Raw genomic sequence first — 22167 nt, 5'->3', positions numbered from 1 at the left:
ATTATGACAATATGAAAACAGGTTTTTAGAAATGTATATATATAAAAAATATTACATAAGTATTCAGACCCTTTGCTATGACACTCGAAATTGAGCTCAGGTGCATCCGGTTTCCATTGATCATCCTTGAGATTCTACAACTTGATTGGAGTCCACCTGTGGTAAATTTAATTGATTGGACATGATTTGGAAAGGCACACTCCTGTCCATATAAGGTCCCACAGTTGACAGTGCAGGTCAGAGCAAAAACCAAGCCATGAGGTCGAAGGACTTGTCCGTAGCGCTCCGAGACAGGATTGTGTCGAGGCACAGATCTGGGAAAGGGTACAAAAACATTTCTGCAGCATTGAAGGTCCCCAAGAACACAGTAGCCTCCATCATTCTTAAATGGGAGAAGTTTGGAACCACCAAGACTATTCCTAGAGCTGGCCGCCCGGCCAAACTGAGCAATCGGGGGAGAAGGGCCTCGGTCAGGGAGGTGACCAAGAACCCGATGGTCACTCAGACAGAGCTCTAGAGTTCATCTGTGGAGATGGGAGAACCTTCCAGAAGGACAACCATCTCTGCAGCACTTCACCAATCAGGCCTTTATGGTGGAGTGGCCAGACGGAAGCCCCTCCTCAGTAAAGGGCATGATAGACCACTTGGAGTTTGCCATTAGTCACCTAAAGACTCAAACCATGAGAAACAAGATTATCTGGTCTGATGAAACTTTGGCCTGAATGCCAAGCGTCATGTCTGGAGGAAACCTGACATCATCCCTATGGTGAAGCATGGTGGTGGCAGCATCATGCTGTGAGTATGTTTTTCAGCAGCAGTGACTGAGAGACTAGTCAGGAGAGGCAAAGATGAACAGAGCAAAGTACAGAGATCCTTGATGAAAACCTGCTCCACAGCGCTCCTCAGGGTCTGACTGGGGCAAAGGTTCACCTTCCAACAGGACAACAACCCTAAGCACACAGCCAAGACAATGCAGGAGTGACTTCGGGACAAGCCAGAGCCTGGACTTGAACCCGATCTAACATCTCTGGAGACCTGAAAATAGGTGTGCAGCAACGCTCCCCATCTAACCTGACAGAGCTTGAGAAGATCTGCAGAGAAGAATGGGAGAAACTCCCCAAATACAGGTGTGGCAAGCTTATAGCGTCATACCCAAGAAGACACCTTTGGCAGTGTAATCACTGCCAAAGGTGCTTTAACAAAGTACTGAGTAAAGGGTCTGAATACTTATGTTAATGTGATATTTAATTTTTATAATGATCAAAAATGTTTTAAAAAAAACGTTTTTTTTTGTCATTATGGGGTATTGTATATAGATTGATGAGGACAAAAAATATTTCAATCAATTTTAGAATAAGGCTGTAACGTAACAAAATGTGGAACAAGTCAAGTGGTCTGAATACTTTCTGAAGGCACCGTCTAGGCAAGGCAAGAAGACAAAATGTGAGGTAAGCAATTATCTAGGCTACAGCCTTTTCTCAGTGTAATTCAGTTGATGTTAATAGTAATGACAGTATGAAGGCTTCGTAGTGTTGTCTTTTGCTGATACAGTAACAATAAACCATGTTAAATCCATGCAAAAAAGTTAATAGCAAGGAATTGTAATTCTACACATCAAACATTCCCTGAAAAGAAAAAGAATAAAGAAAGACCACTGCAATAGTAAGATAATACCACTTGCCTGCCCTACATTCTAGGAGAGATGAAGTATAGGCAGAGGTACTGCATCACACAGTCATCAATCAGAATTCATTTTTCTTTAGTTGCAGTTTATTCATAGTCATTGAGTATTGCTCATGCAATGCGGCAACGAGGCCAGGGTGTAGACTGTGACTGTCAGCAGCTGTCTGCCAGTGCCTTCGCTAGCAGGATGAGAAGGTCTTCCAAAATAACTTCTTACAGGGGGATCTCACTCTGGCAGGAACTTGAGCTCTGAGAGATCTGTCCTGCAGCTCTCTGTGGAGCTGTTGATCCGGATACATATACTCTGACGTCAGCTCATTCAGCCCCGACAACATCTTCAACAGGTCCCTCTGCTCCACAGTCAACTCCTGGACCAAACATACATTTTTGTCATGTATTATTAAATCAATTATATAGGTGAATTTGATTTGTACAACATGATCCTGGATGGAGGGAGTTGACACTTGATTAAGTCCTTGTTAGGTTGCATCCAATGGATGACTTCCTCTCAGCCAGGTTTGCTGTCAGAACGGTTTCTAAGGGCTCTATTTAATCCACATCGCGGGACTTTAGCTTTACAGCGTGATTGGAGTTTAACGGCAATGTTTCCACTTTAGCGGAGACTGTATTCACCGTAAACGCGGAATATGTTGGCTCAATCTGAAATTACCTTTATATTTCTATCGCGGAATCTAATGCTTCAGCATTACAGATTGAATAGAGGCCTAAATCACGTGTCAACTACTACCAGCCAGGACACGTTGCCCTGCGAATCAAACCGACTTTAAGCGTGTATCCAGAAACCACGATCTGGAGTTGATCTGAATATCGGCATTTGTGGTTGCAATTCATGGCTCATGCTTGATATTACAACACAACAAACATGCAGCATCAAGTGTGGTGTCATAGCTCAAATTTAGAACTGTACCACAAAACTATGAGCTGTCCCCAAAAGTCTAAATTGACATATGTAGAAACTAACATTTTCATACCAGACCTTTAAACACGCTATTGAGTTTAATAAGGAGTGATTATTATCAACTCACCCGGTTGCGCTGCAATCCTAGGTTATCCTCTATGGGAAGTGCCGTTGTCTCTTGTCCACTCCACACCATGAGGACGAAGGGTACTAATCTCACCAGCACCCCCATGATCATCACTTTCTTGAAGCTGCTGCAGGTCTCGTGGCACAAGCCTCATTTTTATAGACCCCCCCCCCACACACACACACACACACACACACACACACACACACACACACACACACACACACACACACACACACACACACACACACACACACACACACACACACACACACACACACACACACACACACACACACACACACACACACACACACACACACACACACACAGGGGTGTTTGACGCAATAGACATGAGTAATTACCAAAAGGAGCCCATTTCCTATTAATACACTGTAGTAGATAAAATAAAAACATACAGTATGTTCTCTGAATTAGACATCACAATTAAGTGGATGTAATTTCCTTTAAAAACCTCCCTCCCCCACAACTTGTAGCATCTTCTCCTCTAAGTAACTAGTACTGATTAAGTATCAATTTGGCATGTGTTCCATAATTGTAAAAATAAATGGTAAGGACAAAATAACAAAAGTGTGATGAAAGTTAGGAAAGGATCTCAAAACTAAGGGCTCTATTCAATCTGTATGCTAAAGCAATCCATGGTTTGGTTTAGCTTCCCTTGGCACGTTTCAACATGTCAGCGTTTTAGCGTTTGGGGCACCAATCCCATTAGAGTCATGGGACAGATATTTGCATTTTTTGCACACCATGTCCAAATCATTGGCCCCATGACTTGAATGGGATTTGTGCCACAAATGCTAAAACATTAGGGGGGTAAGCCAGCAGCATACCACCCTGCATCCCACTGCTGGCTTGCTTCCGAAGCTAAGCAGAGTTGGTCCTGGTTGGTCACTGGATGGGAGACGAGATGCTGCTGGAAGTGGTGTTGGAGGGTGCACCCTTTCCTCTGGTCAACTATTTTTTTTAAATCCCAGGGCAGTGATCGGAGACATTGCCCTGTGTAGGGTGTTGTCTTTCAGATGGGATGTTAAACATGTGTCCTCACTCTCTGTGCTCACTAAAGATTCCATGGCACTTATTGTCATTCTTTATTTAACTAGGCAAGTCAGTTAGAAAAAGTAAGAGTAAGAGTAGGAAGAGTAGGAGTGTTAACCCCGGTGCCCTGGCTAAATTCCCAATCTGGCACTCATGCCATCACATTCACCTAATCATCCCGTTTACAATTGGCTCACTCATCCTCCTCTTCCATGTAACTATTCCCCAGGTCGTTGCTGTAAATGAGAATGTGTTCAGTCAACTTACCTGGTAAAATAAGGGTTAAATAAAATAAAAGTATGTGGAAACAGTGCCAAGGAGACTAAACCAAAGCATGAATTTCTGTCATAGCTTGTCTATAGACTTAGAGGGTAAAAAAAACAATGTTTCATTTTGTAAAGGTCATTTCCAATTGAGCCGACATATACAGTGTTTACGGTTAATGTGGTCTCCGCTAATGCAGGAACGGGAACATTCGCTTTAGAAAATGTAATCACGCTGTAACGTTAAACTTCCGCAATGTGGAACAGCTGGTCAACGATATGACAGCTCCAGTTGCACCTCCGACATCACCGTAACGAAAAACAATGATATGCTATAGAACCTATCACGGACATTGCCATTGGATGCACCAGTAAAATCCCATGCAGCCGCGTTACAAGTTCGAACACTGGCATGTCGATTAGGCTGATATGAATCCCTATTTTTTTTGTTTAATGGTTTTAAATGAGTGTCATTATTTATATATAGCCTACTCTTTTTCATTCTGAACTTCTAACGTGGGTGGGATAGGACGGTTGTGGTTTCGTGACAATGACCACAAAAGCAGCTGCTCACCAATTTGACCAACCTGGACTCAAATTAATATGATATGTTATGTTTGGTATGTATTAATTTGTAGATGTCCATCATCCATTTCGTATGATATGTTACGAATTGCTAACGAGTTGCTAACGTTAGCTAGGTGGCTACCGCTAGCTAGGTTAGGGGTTAAGATTAGGAGTTAGGTTAAAGGGTTAAGGTTAGGGGAAGGGTTAGCTAGCATTCTACGTAGTTGCAAAGTAGCTAAAAAGTAGTTTCAAAGTTGCTAATTAGCTAAAATGTCCAAGTTGACTGTAATGAGATTTGAACACGCAACCTTTGGGTTGTTAGATGTACGAATTATACACCCACCCCGACCAACCACCCTACTTTAGTTTTTGCCTTAAGGAACCTTCTTTCTAATATAACCATACCAAATGTAACATGAATGTCATGGATTTACGTTGACTATGTTACGTCTAGTCTGAGACCAGCCTGATTTGACAACTCTAAACGCACCTCTGACACCACCTCAACAAAAGCAATGAAAAGCTATGCATGTGGCTAACAAGGGTTAACGCCGATCTGAATTCATCCTGGCCTAAGCTCTATATAGCTTTCACCCATTCCTCTTCCTCAGATTGGAAGGAATTGCAGGCCTATACATTCCCTAACAATATGTGTAATATAAAAACCACAAGAAGGTAGTATGCTGCAGGACCCAATTTGATTCACGTTTTTGGGAATATGGGTTCTTCTCGTGTCTTCCTCAACACAACTGTATAATGCATTATTGAACAGGTTACATCCCAAATGGCACCCTATTCCTTACAGTGCACTACTTTGATCTGGGCCCTGGTCAAACGTAATGTACTCAATAGGGTGCCATCTGGGGCTCACTGTCTGAAGGATGACTCGGCACCATCACCCACCTGCGCTGCCATCAAAGAGCTATAATAGCCTCATACGTTTTAATACAACCTCCGCAGTTCATTAACAGTCATTTAGAACACTATTCTCTCCTCAGCAAGCCCCTAATTGTCGAGATGTTCCTTTTTCCAATGGATTAATTAGGCCGTGGGCATAAACAAAGGATCAACCCAGACAAATATCTATTTAAAAAAGTAGAAGAGTATCATTAACAAAGTCTGAATGCTGAATCCAAATAGCAAAGCTATGCTAAATGGGTTGAGTGGTGATGACGATCCTAACTTTGATAATGGAAGAGCCAGGATGTTGTCTTTTTATGATAACTGTCATCTGTAGGCCTACATAGAAAAAACACTGTGTCGCTTTGTTTGTCATGTAAGAAGTTAGAGATTCAAGTCACCTAAACAGGAACACCAAAATGTATTTAAAGCAAGCCTACAGAGATAAAGGCTCCTTTAACCATCAAAAGGATTGTCAATGGCAGTACATCTTCCATACTGAATGTCAAAACTCGACAGTGGACTCCTTTCTTATAGCCTCGTTCGACCATCCTGATCTTACATTTTGGTGGACCAGGCTACATTTCCTATGCACTTTTCCAACCCCTATCTTGATCTGAAAGGATTAGATAGTTGAAAGAAACTGGGCAGATATGACCAGTGCCAGTGTTAAGCAGCAACCAATTGCTAAAATAGGTGCCAATTAAGGTATTCTTGGAAGAACCTAACTGCCCAAAATAAGTGACGGTGGATGGCTAGAGAGAAGCTGAATGAGGGGTACTTAAGGCCTAAAACAAAGGCCTCAAAGACCAAAGCTACAGGTGCATCTGGTGCACTGGCAAATGAGCTTTGAATTGTCATACGGATTTCAACAGGTGAGTGCTACAGCTGACATTAAAGGAAGAACAAACTGTGTGCCTGCTTGAGATGTAGCGTTTCTCACTTATAAGCCAAAGACAGTGAGCAGAGTGAATTGAGATCTGAACAACAGGTGAACTATATTGCCTTCGCCAATAGGTGAGACACCAACTCCGCTCTCTCCACAAATGTGATTTAGCTTTTTCCGCTCAAGTGTTCCATACTGTAAAGTTGTACACAAATTGGATGATGCATTATCAATAATTTGAAAAAAAGTTCAGTAACCTTAGAATCCAACACCCTTCAACACCTTCTCAAAGTAAGAACAAACCTGCACTGACAAGATGGACTTGACTAAACCACTAAATAATTTCCAAGACACATTTCAGACTATATGAGTCTATGGTCAATCGGTGTTTTCATGATTGATATCCAGGAGCCACAGGGACAAGTGTCTTATGGCCACCTACTGGAAATTGCTTGAAATTACACAGCCTACAACTAAACAAAAGATCACTAAATGTTCAATTGGTTTGAATTGTGATAATTTGGTAAGCAATGGCTTCAATGGATTTCATGAAAGAGAGATGCTCTCACTGACTTAACAGGGTCATTTTATCAAAGTTTATTACTGTACCATGGGCCATCGCCACAGTTGACGTCTCGTTCTGCCCAATGTAACCCTGGGCAGTTATAAACAGAGCAAAACCTGAATCCTGTTTCCCGCTCAAGGCTGGAGTGTAAGGACCACAAAAGCTAATTAAAAAGTGATTTAAATCTTTATTTAGCCTAATACAGTACAGTGCAATGGTTAACCTTAATCCAGTGTCAACTGTGTGAACATGATTAGAGAAACTAGCCGTCAGCTTGTGGTGTAAGCTTTGGGGGCGAAACCCTTGTGACTTCCCTCTTTGTTGTGTCTGTCTGTGGCAATGGGCCCTACAGTACTAAGCACTGCACTACCAACCTCATAGGGGAAGTGTTTACATACACATACAATGATTACTTTTCCCACTTCATCATAAATAAAACTGTAATAGTACATCAGAACCCCTTTTAAGAATCTTAAGATACAATTTGTCTGATTGAAGGAAGGGGTCTTTAAATATTGATGCTTGGTTTTAGAGAAGTAACATCTAACATAAATCTTCTTGAGCTAAAAAATGCCCCTCATCTCTTCTGGCCTTCCGTCTCTGCCCGTCTGCGTCTGTCTGAGACGGCGTTGCTCCTTAAGCGTTGTAAGAGGAAGAGGAAACATTGCCACCGTGGCCTGTCCAGTTGGTGTGGATGTACTTGCCAGGGTTTGACAGAAGTTCATACGTGTGTGCTCCAAAGTAGTCTCTCTGGGCCTAAAGTGACAAACACACAGAGTTAAGAGTTGCCTCAGTAAAATGTTGTTTTATTCCGTTTATATCTTTGCCAATAAAGCGACGCAAGATGCTCTCGCAGAAGAGTGGGCGCCAGAACATCCCGGCTGGCACATAACGTTTTTGTAATGTTCTGCAACGTTTCCACAACTTTGTAAAACATTTCCTTGCTAGCTGGGCATATGGGTGGGCCTAAATGCTGCAGTATCCATTTAAATATGGTAGTTACATCATCGTCTTAAAGTCCACCCGCCTCCAAACACACACTACCCTTAGCTAACATCCACACGTGACAAGACCGTTTTAATCTCCTTCACTTTGACATATGTTCTTGTAGGGGGAGCTTTGTGCCCTGAAGAGAGTGGTGTGTTGTGTCACTGAGTTGCTCCTTAAGCATGGTAAGAGGAGACGCTTCCACCGTGGCATCCAATGTGTTGTTACCTGGAGGAGGTTAGCCGGGAGCATGTCGTGTCTGTAGCCGTCGTAGAAGGACAAGGCGGTGGTGAAACAAGGCATAGGGATCCCCTGCTGCACTCCAATGCTGACCGCCCGGCGCCACGAGTCCTACAGCCATGACAAAAACAAGCACACGCATGAACAAAAGCACACAGAATAATCTCTAACCCTCTGGGATTTGGGAACATCAGGGTGAATACAGTTATTTCAAGTTTATTAGACAAGATCATTGCAAAGCAATATGACATGAACACTTATAATCACATAATTAGATAGCGACAAGGGGTTTATTTATTTAAACGCAGAGACCAAAAACAGTATAACTTTGTAAATGTTGCCCTGTCTTGGGCCATACCATGTACAACACTGCGATTAGACTGCAGTATAAATAAGAAGCCCATGACATGCGTGTAATCTATATTACAAAAACACATTTCCATCAATAACTAACAGCCCCATCATATTCTCCTTTTGTGGGCTGGGAAATGGTATGTATCAATATAGTGGTGGGGTGGTAACTTCATTTTCAAAGAGGAAACAGCTGTGAGTGTGTGTTGCTAACGTGGCCACAAAGGGGTGGGCTCTCTTTCATCACTTCCTACTCCCCTAGGTACAGATTGAAGATCAGCTTCCCCTCCCCCAATCCTAAACTTAACCATTATGGGGGAAAAATGCTAAAAATGACCCAAGATCAGCATTTTAGGGCAGATTAACCCTACTCTCCTTCTTTACTGTACCTGGCAGTCCTGTACAGCATTACTGAAGAAGGTATCCAACAGCAGATTCTGCAGCTCAGCATCCCTGTCAAAGGCCTCTTTGATCTTCCCCAGGAAAACACTGGAGAAAAGACACGGTGAGAGAGATACTGGCATCATTACTCACCAAACAAAACAAACAGATTGAAACAGGGAGGGACTACAAGACCGTTTATTTTCATTTTCTGGTGCCAAACATTTTGCTACAATGTGCCCTAATGAATATGATCCAGGGTCACTGTTTTATTATCCCTGAAAAAGGATAAAACCATTTCAGACAGGAGTGTTACTCGCTCTGTAGAACACTTAGGTAAGGACCGATCTACTTTAGACGGCTCTGCCCTACTGACCAAGACCATATTCTTAGTTAAAACACATTGCACTTTGAAAAGTAATGTCGGGTATAGTTTGGCACAGGGCTGAGAGAAGTTATGATGAATGGTTTCTGTTTGCTCAAGGTTTATGCAACATCTTTCCCACATTGCGCATTAAGACCAACATTTCCTCATTCTTGTATGGCTGATTCTCCAGGAAGCCTTCTCTTCTTCCTTGTGGTTGACTCACCAGCTGGCTGCATTACAATACTCTGTGGCAGCAAGAATACAACAAATATGACTTGACACCAGAGTTAGGGTGATATCAAATTGAGTCAATTCAGGATGTAAACTGACATTCCAATTCAATAATTTACAAAAGGGCATCCATTATTAAATGACTTCTCAATACGCTGAAAATGAGAAGCTATTTATTTTAAAAGTAATTTTTTTTTACTGACTGCAACCCTGATTAGGAGAGACATTTCCTCATTCCGTCCCACTCAGATTTTCCAGGAAATCTTATCTCACATTCCTTGTGGCTTCGTCAACCCTGCCTTACAACACTCTGTGGCAGCAAGAATAAAACAAATGGCTTCACACTGTGGCCACACGTTCGTAAATGGAGCTCTGACAGCCTTTTAATGAGGATGGTATGTTAGGTCTTACCTTCGGATGATGCAGCCTCCTCTCCACATCAGGGCAATGGCGCCATAGTTTAGGGACCAGCCAAACTCTTTGGCCGCCTGTCTGAGCAGCATGAAGCCCTGGGCATACGAGATGATCTTGGAGGCATAGAGGGCCTGAACAGGACAGAAGACAAAACCATTTGCTTGAAGTAACTGATAATTAGCAGAGATAAATTCTGTTCCCATATCCATGATTCATTTACGGAAGAGTTAAAAAAAATATATATATATTTATTTTTTTTAAACTTGAGTGGTGGTACTCGGATCATATTTTTGTGTATATATATATATATATATATATATATATATATATATATATATATATATATATATACACACACACATTTTTTGTTGTTGCACAATAGCACTTAACAAAGTGGCAATATTTAGAGAATAAAGTCAAAATTGAGAATAAAGTCACTTATATTCCAAGATTAAAGTAGGGGATTCGCATGTCTCTCTGGCGCTGTTGAAATGCCTGCAGTTAGATGACCTGGTGAAACTAGACTTTTGAATTGGCTTTAGTAACAAGGAAATCCTCTCTCTTAACATATAATAACCATAGGCCTATTAGGACCTGGAAGAGGTTAATTCATTTCAGAATGAGGAACCACACAGACTCGGATGTGTGTGTGTGTATGTGGGGGGGGGGGGGGGGGTCTAATACAATCATTCAAACAGGCATCTCACTCACGGTATCCCCAAAGCAATACCATTCTAATGGCCATGGTGCGTTGTCAGACTGCGAAGAGACATGGAGTTGTGTGCATCAGTCCCTGTAATGGTGCCCTTCAAATTCGCTACAATGTTATCATCAATCCCCTGTGTATGCCAACACCTTGTATAGTATCTTAAGAGAGAGCAATAGCTAGGCCAGTAGCCTAGTGCCTTCAGGAAGGATTCAGACCCCTTGACTTTTTCCCACATTTTGTTACAGCCTATTCGAAAATGTATTAAATACTTTTCCCCCCTCAGCAAACGACACACAATACCCCATAATGACAAAGTGAAAACAGGTTCAGATTTTTTAGCAAATTTATGAAAAATTTAAACAGAAAAACCTTATTTACATAAGTATTCAGACCCTTTGCTATGAGACTCGAAATTGAGCTCAGGTGCATCCTGTTTCCATTGATCATCCTTGAGATGTTTCCACAACTTGAATGGAGTCCACCTATGGTAAATTCAACTGATTTGACATGATTTGGAAAGGCACACCTGTCTATATAAAGATCCCACAGTTGACAGTGCATGTCAGAGCAAAAACCAAGCCATGAGGTCGAAGGAATTGTCTGTAGAGCTCCGAGACAGGATTGTGTCGAGGCACAGATCTGGGGAAGGCTACCAGAAAATGCCTGTAGCACTGAAGGTTCCCAAGAACACAGTGTATGGAAGAAGTTTGGAGCCACCAAGACTGTTCCTAGACTGGCCAAACGGGGGAGAAGGGCCTTGGTCAGGGAGGTGTCCAAGAATCCAATGGTCACTCTGACAGAGCTCCAGAGTACCTCTGTGGAGAAGGGAGAACCTTCAAGAAGGACAACCATCTCTGCAGCACTCTACCAATCAGGCCTTTATGGTACAGTGGCCAGATGGAAGCCACTCCTCAGTAAAAGGCACATGACAGCCCCTTGGAGTTTGGCAAAAGGCCCCTAAAGGACTCTCAAACCATGAAACTGGTCTGATGAAACCAAGACTGAACTCTTTGGCCTGAATGCCAAGCGTCACGTCTGGAGGAAACCTGGCACCATCCCTACGGTGAAGCATGTTGGTAGCAATAAGGCACCTTGGGGGTTTGTGGTATATGGCCCATATACCACGACTAAGGGCTGTATCCAGGCACTCCGCGTTGCGTCGTTCATAAGAACAGCCCTTAGCCATGGTATATTGGCTATATACCACACCCCCCTCTGGCCATATTGCTTAAAATAGCCTACCATTTATCTAATAGGCCTATATTTAGATCAGTGATTAATTCACGAAAGGGATAATCTATCCATGAATATATTCAAACAGCGCCTCAGATTAGGTGTTTTGCGCATGCAGGAGTGGTCCTTGAGTTGCCTCTCCTCCCACAAACACTTGCTTCCTTGTTTAAGAGAGCAAGGATTTCCTTCTAATTTAAGCCAATTCTAAAGTATAGTTTCACCAGGTCATCTAACTCAGGCATTTCAACAGTGGAGTGCACAGCAACAGGAAGCCAGGGAGACATGCACTTAACCAAATCCCTACGTTAATCTTGAAATATTACTGCAACTTCATTCTCAAAAAAAAAAAAATATTCTCAAAATATTGCCACTTTATGGGATTTGTTTCCCTCCACTTTATTTTTTATTGCCGCTTGATGAAAAAGATATAGCCACTTTTTGAAAAAAATATTGCCGCTTTTTTGAAGTACTATCATTCAACCGCCACCCGTCACGGTTGTTCTTTTTTCGAGAGAAGTTTTCAGAAAACAATATGAAATAAATGATTTGGGAACAGTCTAGAACTGAGGAAGCCAGAGTCTACCAATTATCTATAGCATTTTTTGTTTTGCCTACCCCGGCCAAACCCGGACGACGCTGGGCCAATTGTGCGCCGCCCTATGGGACTCCCAATCACGGCCGGATGGAAAACAGCCTGGATTCAAACCAGGGACTGTAGTGATGCCTCTTGCACTAAGCTCTTAGACCGCTGCACCACTCGGGAGCACGAGTCAACATGTTCAAAATACTCTGTTTGGCTGATTACAAATAAAACGTGATTTCCTCAGCTATTGGTGAGAAAACATGACAAGCGCTTTAATAGTGATATGTGAATGAACTTGTTTTTACAGCATTGCCCCAGAAACCCAGACATCTGTAGCCTGGCTACCTTTCTGATGTCCTCAAGGAACGAGGCCTTGTCCCCGTTGAACTTGGCTCCCTGGGGCCCGGCCAGGCTCCTGCTGGCCTCCACTCTCTCGTCCTTCAGGGCCGACAGACATCTGGCAAAGACAGCCTCGCCTGTGAGAGGGAGGAGGATGAGAGAGAAAGAGGCATGAGAGAAAGAGGGAGCGAGCGGCAGAGAGAGCGAGCGAGAGGCAGAGAGAGCGAGCGAGAGAGTCAGCTTCTTTACAGAGCAACACATTTGGTCACAAACCGGGTCGCGGTCATTGGGCACAAAATGGGGAAAATGCTTTCAATAGGAAATTGGACAAGATCAAGTAGAAGGTCAAGGTCTACCTCAAAACATGTTCTCCCTTTTCATTTCTATTAAATGCAATCATCCTATGAGTCCTCGTATGGTGATTCCTCACAAAACTAGAACAAAGAAAATAACAAGATTTGGGGGATTTTCATGAAATGTAAAGGACCCTACTATGGATTACATTTCATGAAAATCTCCCAAATCGTGGTATTTTCTTTGTTCTAGTTTCGTGAGGAATGACCCAGTAAACGGCTGTGATGTGTCAAAGATAATTGATAGCCTAGCTGAAATTGGCATGCTCAGCTCAAATGTTTGTAGTGACAAAAGGTCTTCGGGTAGCGGGTTCAAAATATACTTGAAGGAAAAGGTGAGTGCGGTTTCTCCTTCATGAATTAGACATTAAGGGATTGTATTGTACACTCTATAAGCTAGACACTGACAGACAATTCCAATATTTCCCCCCAAAATTCTGCCCTTCTATATCTTTGATCGAATAGGCATCCCGTTTATACCTTAATCATCATCAAGTTTAATACCAAACATAATGACAAGCCTACAGCTGGCACAGTTCCTAGCCGACAAAGTTAACACAATGCCGCCCACAACACAAAGGTACCCTATGACTCAGCGTTAGTAACCATCATTCTATTGTAAAAGCAGGGCTTGCCACATAAAAAAAAAGGAACAACTTCCCACCACATGATGAAAAAATACGTTGGGTAAGCATGACTTGCTAAATATTGCCACAGTGATGCAATGCAATGGCAAGCGGGGGAAGAGAAGAGAAAAAAGATGTCACAATGAGTAAGGCTAAACGAAGCGCCCGACTCCGCATTGAACGCAACCCTATTGAGAGCTGAAATCCACCCCCCAAGCCTGCCTGTACGGCGTGTCCACTCTCTCCCTGGCCCATGGCCACCCACACCAGTTCTCCGCTTTCACAATGAGCCCTTTTGTTCTCTCCGCTATCATTCACACAGGACCTCCCAGTACTGATGATACAGGGACAACATTAAATACCAATAACCCACCGCAAAAAATATATAAACTCTTCCTTTTCTGTTGCAGAAAAAAATTGCCCTTTCTATAGCAATCTTGTGGTTCCATTAACACATCTTGAGTAAGACTGAATAACAGGCCTATGACATGGTTGTCAACTGAAGTGTAAACCAGTTTGATAATAGCACTTAGGAGATGTATCTCTCCACTACTTTAGTCTTTAGCTGGAGGCAGCTTTGTCCTGGAATAACCACACCACCTGATGCTACCTTTAGGAGACGCTGCCCATCGCAGCAGCAGCAGACTCAGAGAGTATAGAAAATCCCCCTTATGTCACTTGAGATGAGGTGGTGTGACTAGAAAAGCCTCCAATCTTCTTAGGGAGGCTGCAGACACTTCATTGATCAGGTTCAGCTGAATAAAGACTCGGCCACTACTGTGGGGGTCAGTTAATGTGGCTAAACATTAGCAGCTCTTAAACAAACCACTACAAGAGTACTAAATAGTTTGTGTGCTGGGTATCACTGCAAGGGGCGTCACTACAGTCCCTGGTTAGAATCCAGGCAGTATCACATCCGGCTGTGATTGGGAGTCCCATAGGGCGGAGCACAATTGGGCCAGCGTCGTCCAGGTTTGGCCGGGGTAGACCGTCATTGTAAATAAGAATTTGTTCTTAACTGACTTGCCTAGTTAAATAAAGGTTCAATAAATACAAATTCTTCAGTATGCACAAAATGGAAGCCAATGTCCTAAAACAGAGTGAAACGGGGAGGTACTATCTGAACTTATTGAATAAGAGATGCTTGTTTCGTTTTCCGTTGCCCTAATGCCCGGTGTGCCCTAATGAACACAACCCTGTATCATGACTACGCCAACATGGCTGGGATACAAGTCTCTTGGTTACAAGTCTCTTGGACGATTAATTTCCAAATGGAGACGTCATGACTATTGTCCGTTCCTCTCTTACCGATCAGGGTGACTGGTGTGCCGTACTCGAGAGCCGAAATAGCCGTCCACTTCCCTGTGCCTTTCTGCCCGGCGGCGTCCCGGATCTTAGGCAGCAGGTGAGTGCCGTCGGTGTCTCTGAACTTGAGGATGCCAGCTGTGATCTCGATAAGGAAGGAGTCCAACTCCGTCTTGTTCCAGTCTTCGAAAACCTAAGGGAGACCCAAGAGCAGAAGTGAACCTGACAAATAGAATAATCAACTAAGATACGTCATGACATCATACAGTATCAACAGCTGTTATAGTTAGCTACTATAGAGACTATTTCATGGCGAGGTTTATGCTATTAAAGTTACGGTCCTAAGACATTCAGTCTCTTTTCTAAACGACATATCTATTACATGACTGGCGGTGGAGTCAAAAGCGGAAAGTCATCAGGGGTGTCTGGAATGGTTCATAATTTAAATAAACTGATTCATTTTGAATGGCTCACCTGGGCCATCTCGTCGTGGTCCATACCCAGGACATCCTTCATGAGGTGGTACGCCTCGCAGATCAGTTGCATGTCCCCATACTCAATACCATTATGGACCATCTTCACAAAGTGGCCTGCACCCTCGTCACCAACCTGTCAAAACAGCACAATTAAAATGTCACATAGAGCCAGGGAAGAGGGAAAGTTGTGCAATTTTGTGCCAAATAAATAAATTCCGCTCACCCAGTCACAGCACGGCTCTCCTGTTCCCACCTTGGCAGCGATGCTTTGGAAAATCTCTTTAATGTGTGGCCTGTAGGAGTAAAAAAAAAAAAAAACACATTTTAACAGTTCATAATGATAATTAAATCATTGATTGTGGACACACGGAACAATATGGGAAAGCTTAAAAATACAGTATGATTAAGACAATTTTCTCACAGACGATCACTACTCCTCCTCATTATAGTCTGTGTACTCCGGTGCTATTTGGGACACAGTCATAATCAACCATCAATCCCAACCCCTCCATAGCAGAGGGAAGGGTAGAGTCCCAAAAACTCACCAGGCCTCTTTGTGTCCCCCTGGCATCAGTGAGGGTCCGTAGCGAGCCCCCTCTTCTCCTCCGCTGACTCCACTGCCGACAAACAACAGGTTCTTCTCCTTCAGACTCTTACAGCGCCGCTAGACACACACACAGTCGACACTACCATGAGACCACACTCTTGACACTGACATTACCATAGCTTTGAAATAGATGTTTCTGATAAACTTACTGTTGTGTCTCTGTATTCTGAATTGCCACCATCAATGATAATGTCCCCAGCCTCAAGAAGAGGGACCTGTGAAGGAAAATGTTAGAAGGGGGCAATCTACTATAATGCAAGTGCCATGCACAACCAAATGAGCCACATTAGGGACTGTGTGGTTGCAAATTTGTACATTTCCAAAATTTTCCAGAAATCTTGTTTGAAGGATTACAGATTTCCTGCTTTTTCCCCTCCTAATTTTGGGAAAGTTTTGGGAAAGCTACCGGAGATTATAAACCGTGGGACTAAATTTCACTAGTTCTAAATGTTTTCTTTGTGGCATTTCAATACCCCAAATGCATCCAAGCCAGCCATTACCTGATTTGGTGAACTGAAAAAGCCTTGATACATTTGACAGCCACAGCATGACTCATCATTTCTATCATGTTTTTCTGTTTGTGCCACTGACCAGCTTGTCGATGAAGTCGTCCACCGCCTGGCCGGCTTTGACCAGCATCACAATCCTCCTGGGCTTCTTCAGCTTGGCCACCATGTCCTCCAAGGACTCAGCTCCTATTATCTTGGTGCCTTTAGCCTCATTGGCCAGAAAATCATGCACTTTGGAGACAGTGCGATTGTATGCACAGACCTATGGAAAGAATAGGTTAGATTAGGGTTGCAAAATTCTGGTAACTTTAATAAAATTCCCAGGTTTTTCAGAAATCCTGGGGAAATCTGGGAAGTTTGGGAAAGTTACAAGAATTTTGCAACCCTACGATAGATGTAAGACAGTTTAGGCAAGGGAAAGACAATGTACTGTAAAAAGTTTAGGCCTACCACTTATGTTGCAGACTATTTAGGGGGTATGTAACTGTATAAACTGCAATATGAGACTTACCACAAAGCCATGATCATTCATATTCAGGATGATGTTTTGGCCCATGACAGCCAAACCAATCAACGCAATATCTGCTCTGTGGAAAGAAAATCATATTAGTCAAGAGTCCTGGTATCTGTTAGTTAGGGCATCTGGATTGAGACTGAACAAACATGAGGGTGCCTCTCAAGCAAGAAAAACGAGCCTGTCCAATATTGTAACGTTAGTGCCTACTAGGGAATCAATTCTACAACGTTAGGTAGCATATTTTAAAGCCGTGTCTATATAAATTGACTAGACAATTTCAAAGTTGATTGAAATGATCATGTAGGAAAAAGTTAACTAAATAGCCAGGATTCACTTAACTATACAAGATTACCATGTAATTTACTATTCAAGGTTGAGGATACATTTTAATGTTATTTTACTAGACCTATGTCGATGTGTCGTGTGCATTGTCAAATCACTTACCTAACAACGTTTTCTAACGTTAAATCAAAGAGTAAAACAGAGAGGTTTCTGTGGCTAGGTGGCTAACTAGGCTAGTTAGTAGACTAAGTCAGACTGCCCTTTTAATGCCAGGCATGCAACGTTAGCTAGCCATATTACACTGCTGGGTGGTATTGGATAGATAACGTAAGCTAACTAGCTTGCTAGCTAAATTGAATGAAATAACAAGTGGAGTGAGCTAGCAAAAATAGATGGTTTATCCATCACCAGCTGTTTGAAATAATATGAATTCAGTTCTCAGAGACGATAATGCATTGATGTGCAATACTCACTCTGCCATGTTTCTGGAAAGGAAAATAATCCGTCTTCAAGTAACACACACACACACAGCCAATGGACTTTCTTGAGATTTCCACAGTACTTCCTCGTTCTCAATTTGAAGAGGAAACCTCAAATTCACCCAAACCAAAGGATCGCCTATGTGAGATGACGTCAAAGAGCTCAAACCATATTGTTCTCGAGTTCTCATTCGTGGAGAAAAACTGAGCTGAGATATCAGATATTTCATTGGTTTAAACCCCCTGTCACTCTTATAACTTTGTTACACTCCCACAAATTTCAACACGACTAGACAAAATTGAAATCTAATCATTTGGCCCCACAATGTTTGACCCCCCATAAAAATATAAAAACAATCTAACAACCTTTTTCCAAACGCACTTTGAGTTTAATTCCAAATAATGTTATACATTACTATTAAAGTTATATTTGTTGCCTGACCCAATCTTCACTTCTCTCCTTTGAGGATGATATTTTCAGCATGACAAGTCAAAATGATACTACCGGACCTGTACACAACTATTATTGTAGTTTATCATGCAGAACTACCACCACATGATGCAGCCTATGTTGTGTCAGAAATTGAATATAAAACTCATTCTTCCTAACAAAGAGCAGGAGAGCTGGGAAACTTGAGGAATATGAGGAAACGTTAACAGGAAATAGGTGGCAAAAAAGTCTTTATTTTGATCCTGAGAGACAATGACCTACAATATGGCTTAGAGTTCTTTATTGACTAACCCCCATAGCCAGAATTAGAATAACAGCAAAACAATGGGAGTTGGTAGGGGCTGGTTCATTCCATGAAAATATACTGAACAAAAATATAAACGCAACATGGAACAATTTAAAATATTTGACTGAGTTACAGTTCATAAGAGGAAATCAGTCATTATAAATACATTCATTAGGCCCTAATCTATGGATTTCACATGACTGGGAATGCAGATACAGTTGAAGTCGGAGGTTTACATGCACTTAGTTTGGAGTCATAAAAACTTGTTTTTCAACCACTCCACAAATGTCTTGTTAACAAACTATAGTTTTGGCAAGTCGGTAAGGACATCTACTGTGTGTATGACACAAGTAAGTTTCCAAAAATTGTTTACAGACAGATTATTTCACTTATAATTCACTGTATCACAATTCCAGTGGGTCAGAAGTTTACATACACTAAGTTGACAGTGACTAAGTTGTCTTTAAATAGCTTGGAAAATTACAGAAAATGTCATGGCTTTAGAAGCTTCTGATAGGCTAATTGACATCATTTGAGTCAATTGGAGGTGTACCTGTGGATGTATTTCAAGGCCTACCTTCAAACTCAGTGCCTCTTTGCTTGACATCATGGGAAAATCAAAAGAAATCAGCCAAGACCTCAGAAAGAAAATTGTAGACCTCCAAAAGTCTGGTTCATCCTTGGGAACAATTTCCAAATGCCTGAAGGTACCACGTTCATCTGTACAAACAATAGTACTCAAGTATGAACACCATTGGACCACGGAGCCGTCATACCGCTCAGGAAGGAGACGTGTTCTGTCTCCTAGAAATGAACGTACTTTGGTGCAAAAAGTACAAATCAATCCCAGAACAACAGCAAAGGACTTTGTGAAGATGCTGGAGGAAACAGGTACAAAAGTATCTATATCCACAGTAAAACGAGTCTAATATCGACATAATCTGAAAGGCTGCTCAGCAAGGAAGAAGCCACTGCTCCAAAACCGCCATAAAAAAGCCAGACTATGGTTTGCAACTGCGCATGGGGACAAAGATCGTACTTTTTGGAGAAATGTCCTCTGATCTGATGAAACAAAAATAGAACTGTTTGGCCATAATGACCATCGTTATGTATGGAGGAAAAAGGGGGAGGCTTGCAAGCCGAAGAACACCATCCCAACCGTGAAACACGGGGGTGGCAGCATCATGTTGTGGGGGTGCTTTGCTACAGGAGGGACTGGTGCACTTCACAAAATAGATGGCATCATGAGGACGGACAATTATGTGGATATATTGAAGCAACATCTCAAGACATCAGTCAGGAAGTTAAAGCTTGATCGCAAATGGGTCTTCCAAATGGACAATGAATCCAAGCATACTTCCAAAGTTGTGGCAAAATGGCTTAAGGACAACAAAGTCAAGGTATTGGAGTGGCCATCACAAAGTCCTGACCTCAATCCTATAGAATATTTGTGGGCAGAACTGAAAAAGCGTGTGTGAGCAAGGAGGCCTACAAACCTGACTCAGTTACACCAGCTCTGTCAGGAGGAATGGGCCAAAATTCACCCAATTTAATGTGGGAAGCTTGTGGAAGGCTACCCAAAATGTTTGACCCAAGTTAAGCAATTTAAAGGCAATGCTACCAAATACTAATTGAGTGTATGTAAACTTCTGACCCACTGGGAATGTGATGAAAGAAATAAAAGCTGAAATAAATCATTCTCTCTACTATTATTCTGACATTTCACATTCTTAAAATAAAGTGGTGATCCTAACTGACCTAAGACAGGGAATTTTTACTAGGATTAAATGTCAGGAATTGTGAAAAACCGAGTTTAAATGTAAACTCAGCAAAAAAATAAACTTCCCTTTTTCAGGACCCGGTCTTTCAAAGATAATTCGTAAAAATCCAAATAACTCGACAGATCTTCATTGTAAAGGGTTTAAACACTGTTTCCCATGCTTGTTCAATGAACCATAAACAATTAATGAACATGCACCTGTGGAACGATCGTTAAGACACTAACAGTTTACAGACGGGAGGCAATTAAGTTCACAGTTATGAAACCTTAGGACACTAAAGAGGCCTTTCTACTGACTCTGAAAAACACCAAAAGAAAGATGCCCAGGGTCCCTGCTCATCTGCGTGAGCGTGCCTTAGGCATGCTGCAAGGAGGCATGAGGACTGCAGATGTGGCCTGGGCAATAAATTGCAATGTCCGTACTGTGAGACACCTAAGACAGCGCTACAGGCAGTCAGGACGTACAGCTGATCATCCTCGCAGTGGCAGACCACGTGTAACAACACCTGCACAGGATCGGTACATCTGAACATCACACCTGCGGGACAGGTACAGGATGGCAACAACAACTGCCCGAGTTACACCAGGAACGCACAATCCCTCCATCAGTGCTCAGACTGTCCGCAATAGGCTGGACTGAGGGCTTGTAGGCCTGTTGTAAGGCAGGTCCTCACCGGACATCACCGGCAACAACGTCGCCTATGGGCACAAACCCACCGTCGCTGGACCAGACAGGACTGGCAAAAGTGCTCTTCACTGACAAGTCACGTTTTTTTCTCACCAGGGGTGATGGTCGGATTCGTGTCTATCGTCGAAGGAATGAGGGTTACACCAAGGCCTATACTCTGGAGCGGGATCGATTTGGAGGTGGAGGGTCCATCACGGTCTGGGGTGGTGTGTCACAGGATCATCGGACTGAGCTTGTTGTCATTGCAGGCAATCTCAATGCTGTGCGTTACAGGGAAGATATCCTCCTCCCTCATGTGGTACCCTTCCTGCAGGCTCATCCTGACATGATCATCCAGCATGACAATGCCACCAGCCATACTGCTCATTCTGTGCGTAATTTCCTGCAAGACAGGAATGTCAGTGTTCTGCCATGGCCAGCGAAGAGCCCGGATCTCAATCCCATTGAGCACGTCTGGGAACTGTTGGATCGGAGGGTGAGGGCTAGGGCCATTCCCCCCAGAAATGTCCGGGAACTTGCAGGTGCCTTGGTGGAAGAGTGGGGTAACATCTCACAGCAAGAACTGGCAAATCTGGTGCAGTCCATGAGGAGGAGATGCACTGCAGTACATAATGCAGCTGGTGGCCACACCAGATACTGACTGTTGCTTTTGTTCAGGGACACATTATTCCATTTCTGTTAGTCACGTATGTGGAACTTGTTCAGTTTATGTCTCAGTTGTTGAATCTTGTTTTGTTCATACAAATATTTACACGTAAAGTTTGCTAAAAATAAACGCAGTTGACAGTGAGAGGACGTTTATTTTTTTGCTGAGTTTATTTGGCTAAGGTGTATGTAAAGTTCTGACTTCAACTGTATGCATCTGTTGGTCACAGATACCTTAAAAAAATGGGCCTCACAATGGGCCTCAGACTCGTTACGGTATTTCTGTACATTCAAATTGCCATCAATAAAATGGAATTGTGTTCGTTGTCTGTAGCTTATGCCTGCCCATACCAGAACCCCAC

The 22167-nt window shown here is 42.6% G+C and overlaps 2 protein-coding genes across 2 annotated transcripts; both read right to left on the bottom strand.

Moving 5' to 3' along the window:
• Positions 1 to 1752: 1752 nt before the first annotated feature.
• On the bottom strand, positions 1753 to 2893 carry sst6 (somatostatin 6). The gene is made up of 2 exons (XM_071373452.1): positions 2730 to 2893; positions 1753 to 2051 (listed from the first exon to the last, which is right to left on the bottom strand). The coding sequence occupies exons 1-2, from the start codon at positions 2838 to 2840 to the stop codon at positions 1863 to 1865; spliced, it is 300 nt and encodes a 99-aa protein (XP_071229553.1). The 5' UTR covers positions 2841 to 2893; the 3' UTR covers positions 1753 to 1862.
• A 4240-nt stretch (positions 2894 to 7133) lies between these two features.
• pgd (phosphogluconate dehydrogenase) lies at positions 7134 to 18125 on the bottom strand. Its single transcript, XM_071372160.1, has 13 exons — positions 17950 to 18125; positions 17189 to 17264; positions 16760 to 16939; positions 16318 to 16383; positions 16107 to 16225; positions 15785 to 15854; positions 15560 to 15694; positions 15089 to 15278; positions 12808 to 12938; positions 9935 to 10068; positions 8934 to 9033; positions 8182 to 8304; positions 7134 to 7722 (listed from the first exon to the last, which is right to left on the bottom strand). Exons 1-13 carry the CDS (start codon positions 17955 to 17957, stop codon positions 7603 to 7605), a joined length of 1452 nt encoding a protein of 483 aa, XP_071228261.1. The 5' UTR covers positions 17958 to 18125; the 3' UTR covers positions 7134 to 7602.
• Positions 18126 to 22167: the final 4042 nt, after the last annotated feature.

This window comes from Salvelinus alpinus, chromosome 28, assembly GCF_045679555.1.
Source record: "Salvelinus alpinus chromosome 28, SLU_Salpinus.1, whole genome shotgun sequence".
Classification (NCBI taxonomy): Eukaryota; Metazoa; Chordata; class Actinopteri; order Salmoniformes; family Salmonidae; genus Salvelinus; species Salvelinus alpinus.
This window is presented reverse-complemented; position numbering and strand designations above follow the sequence as displayed.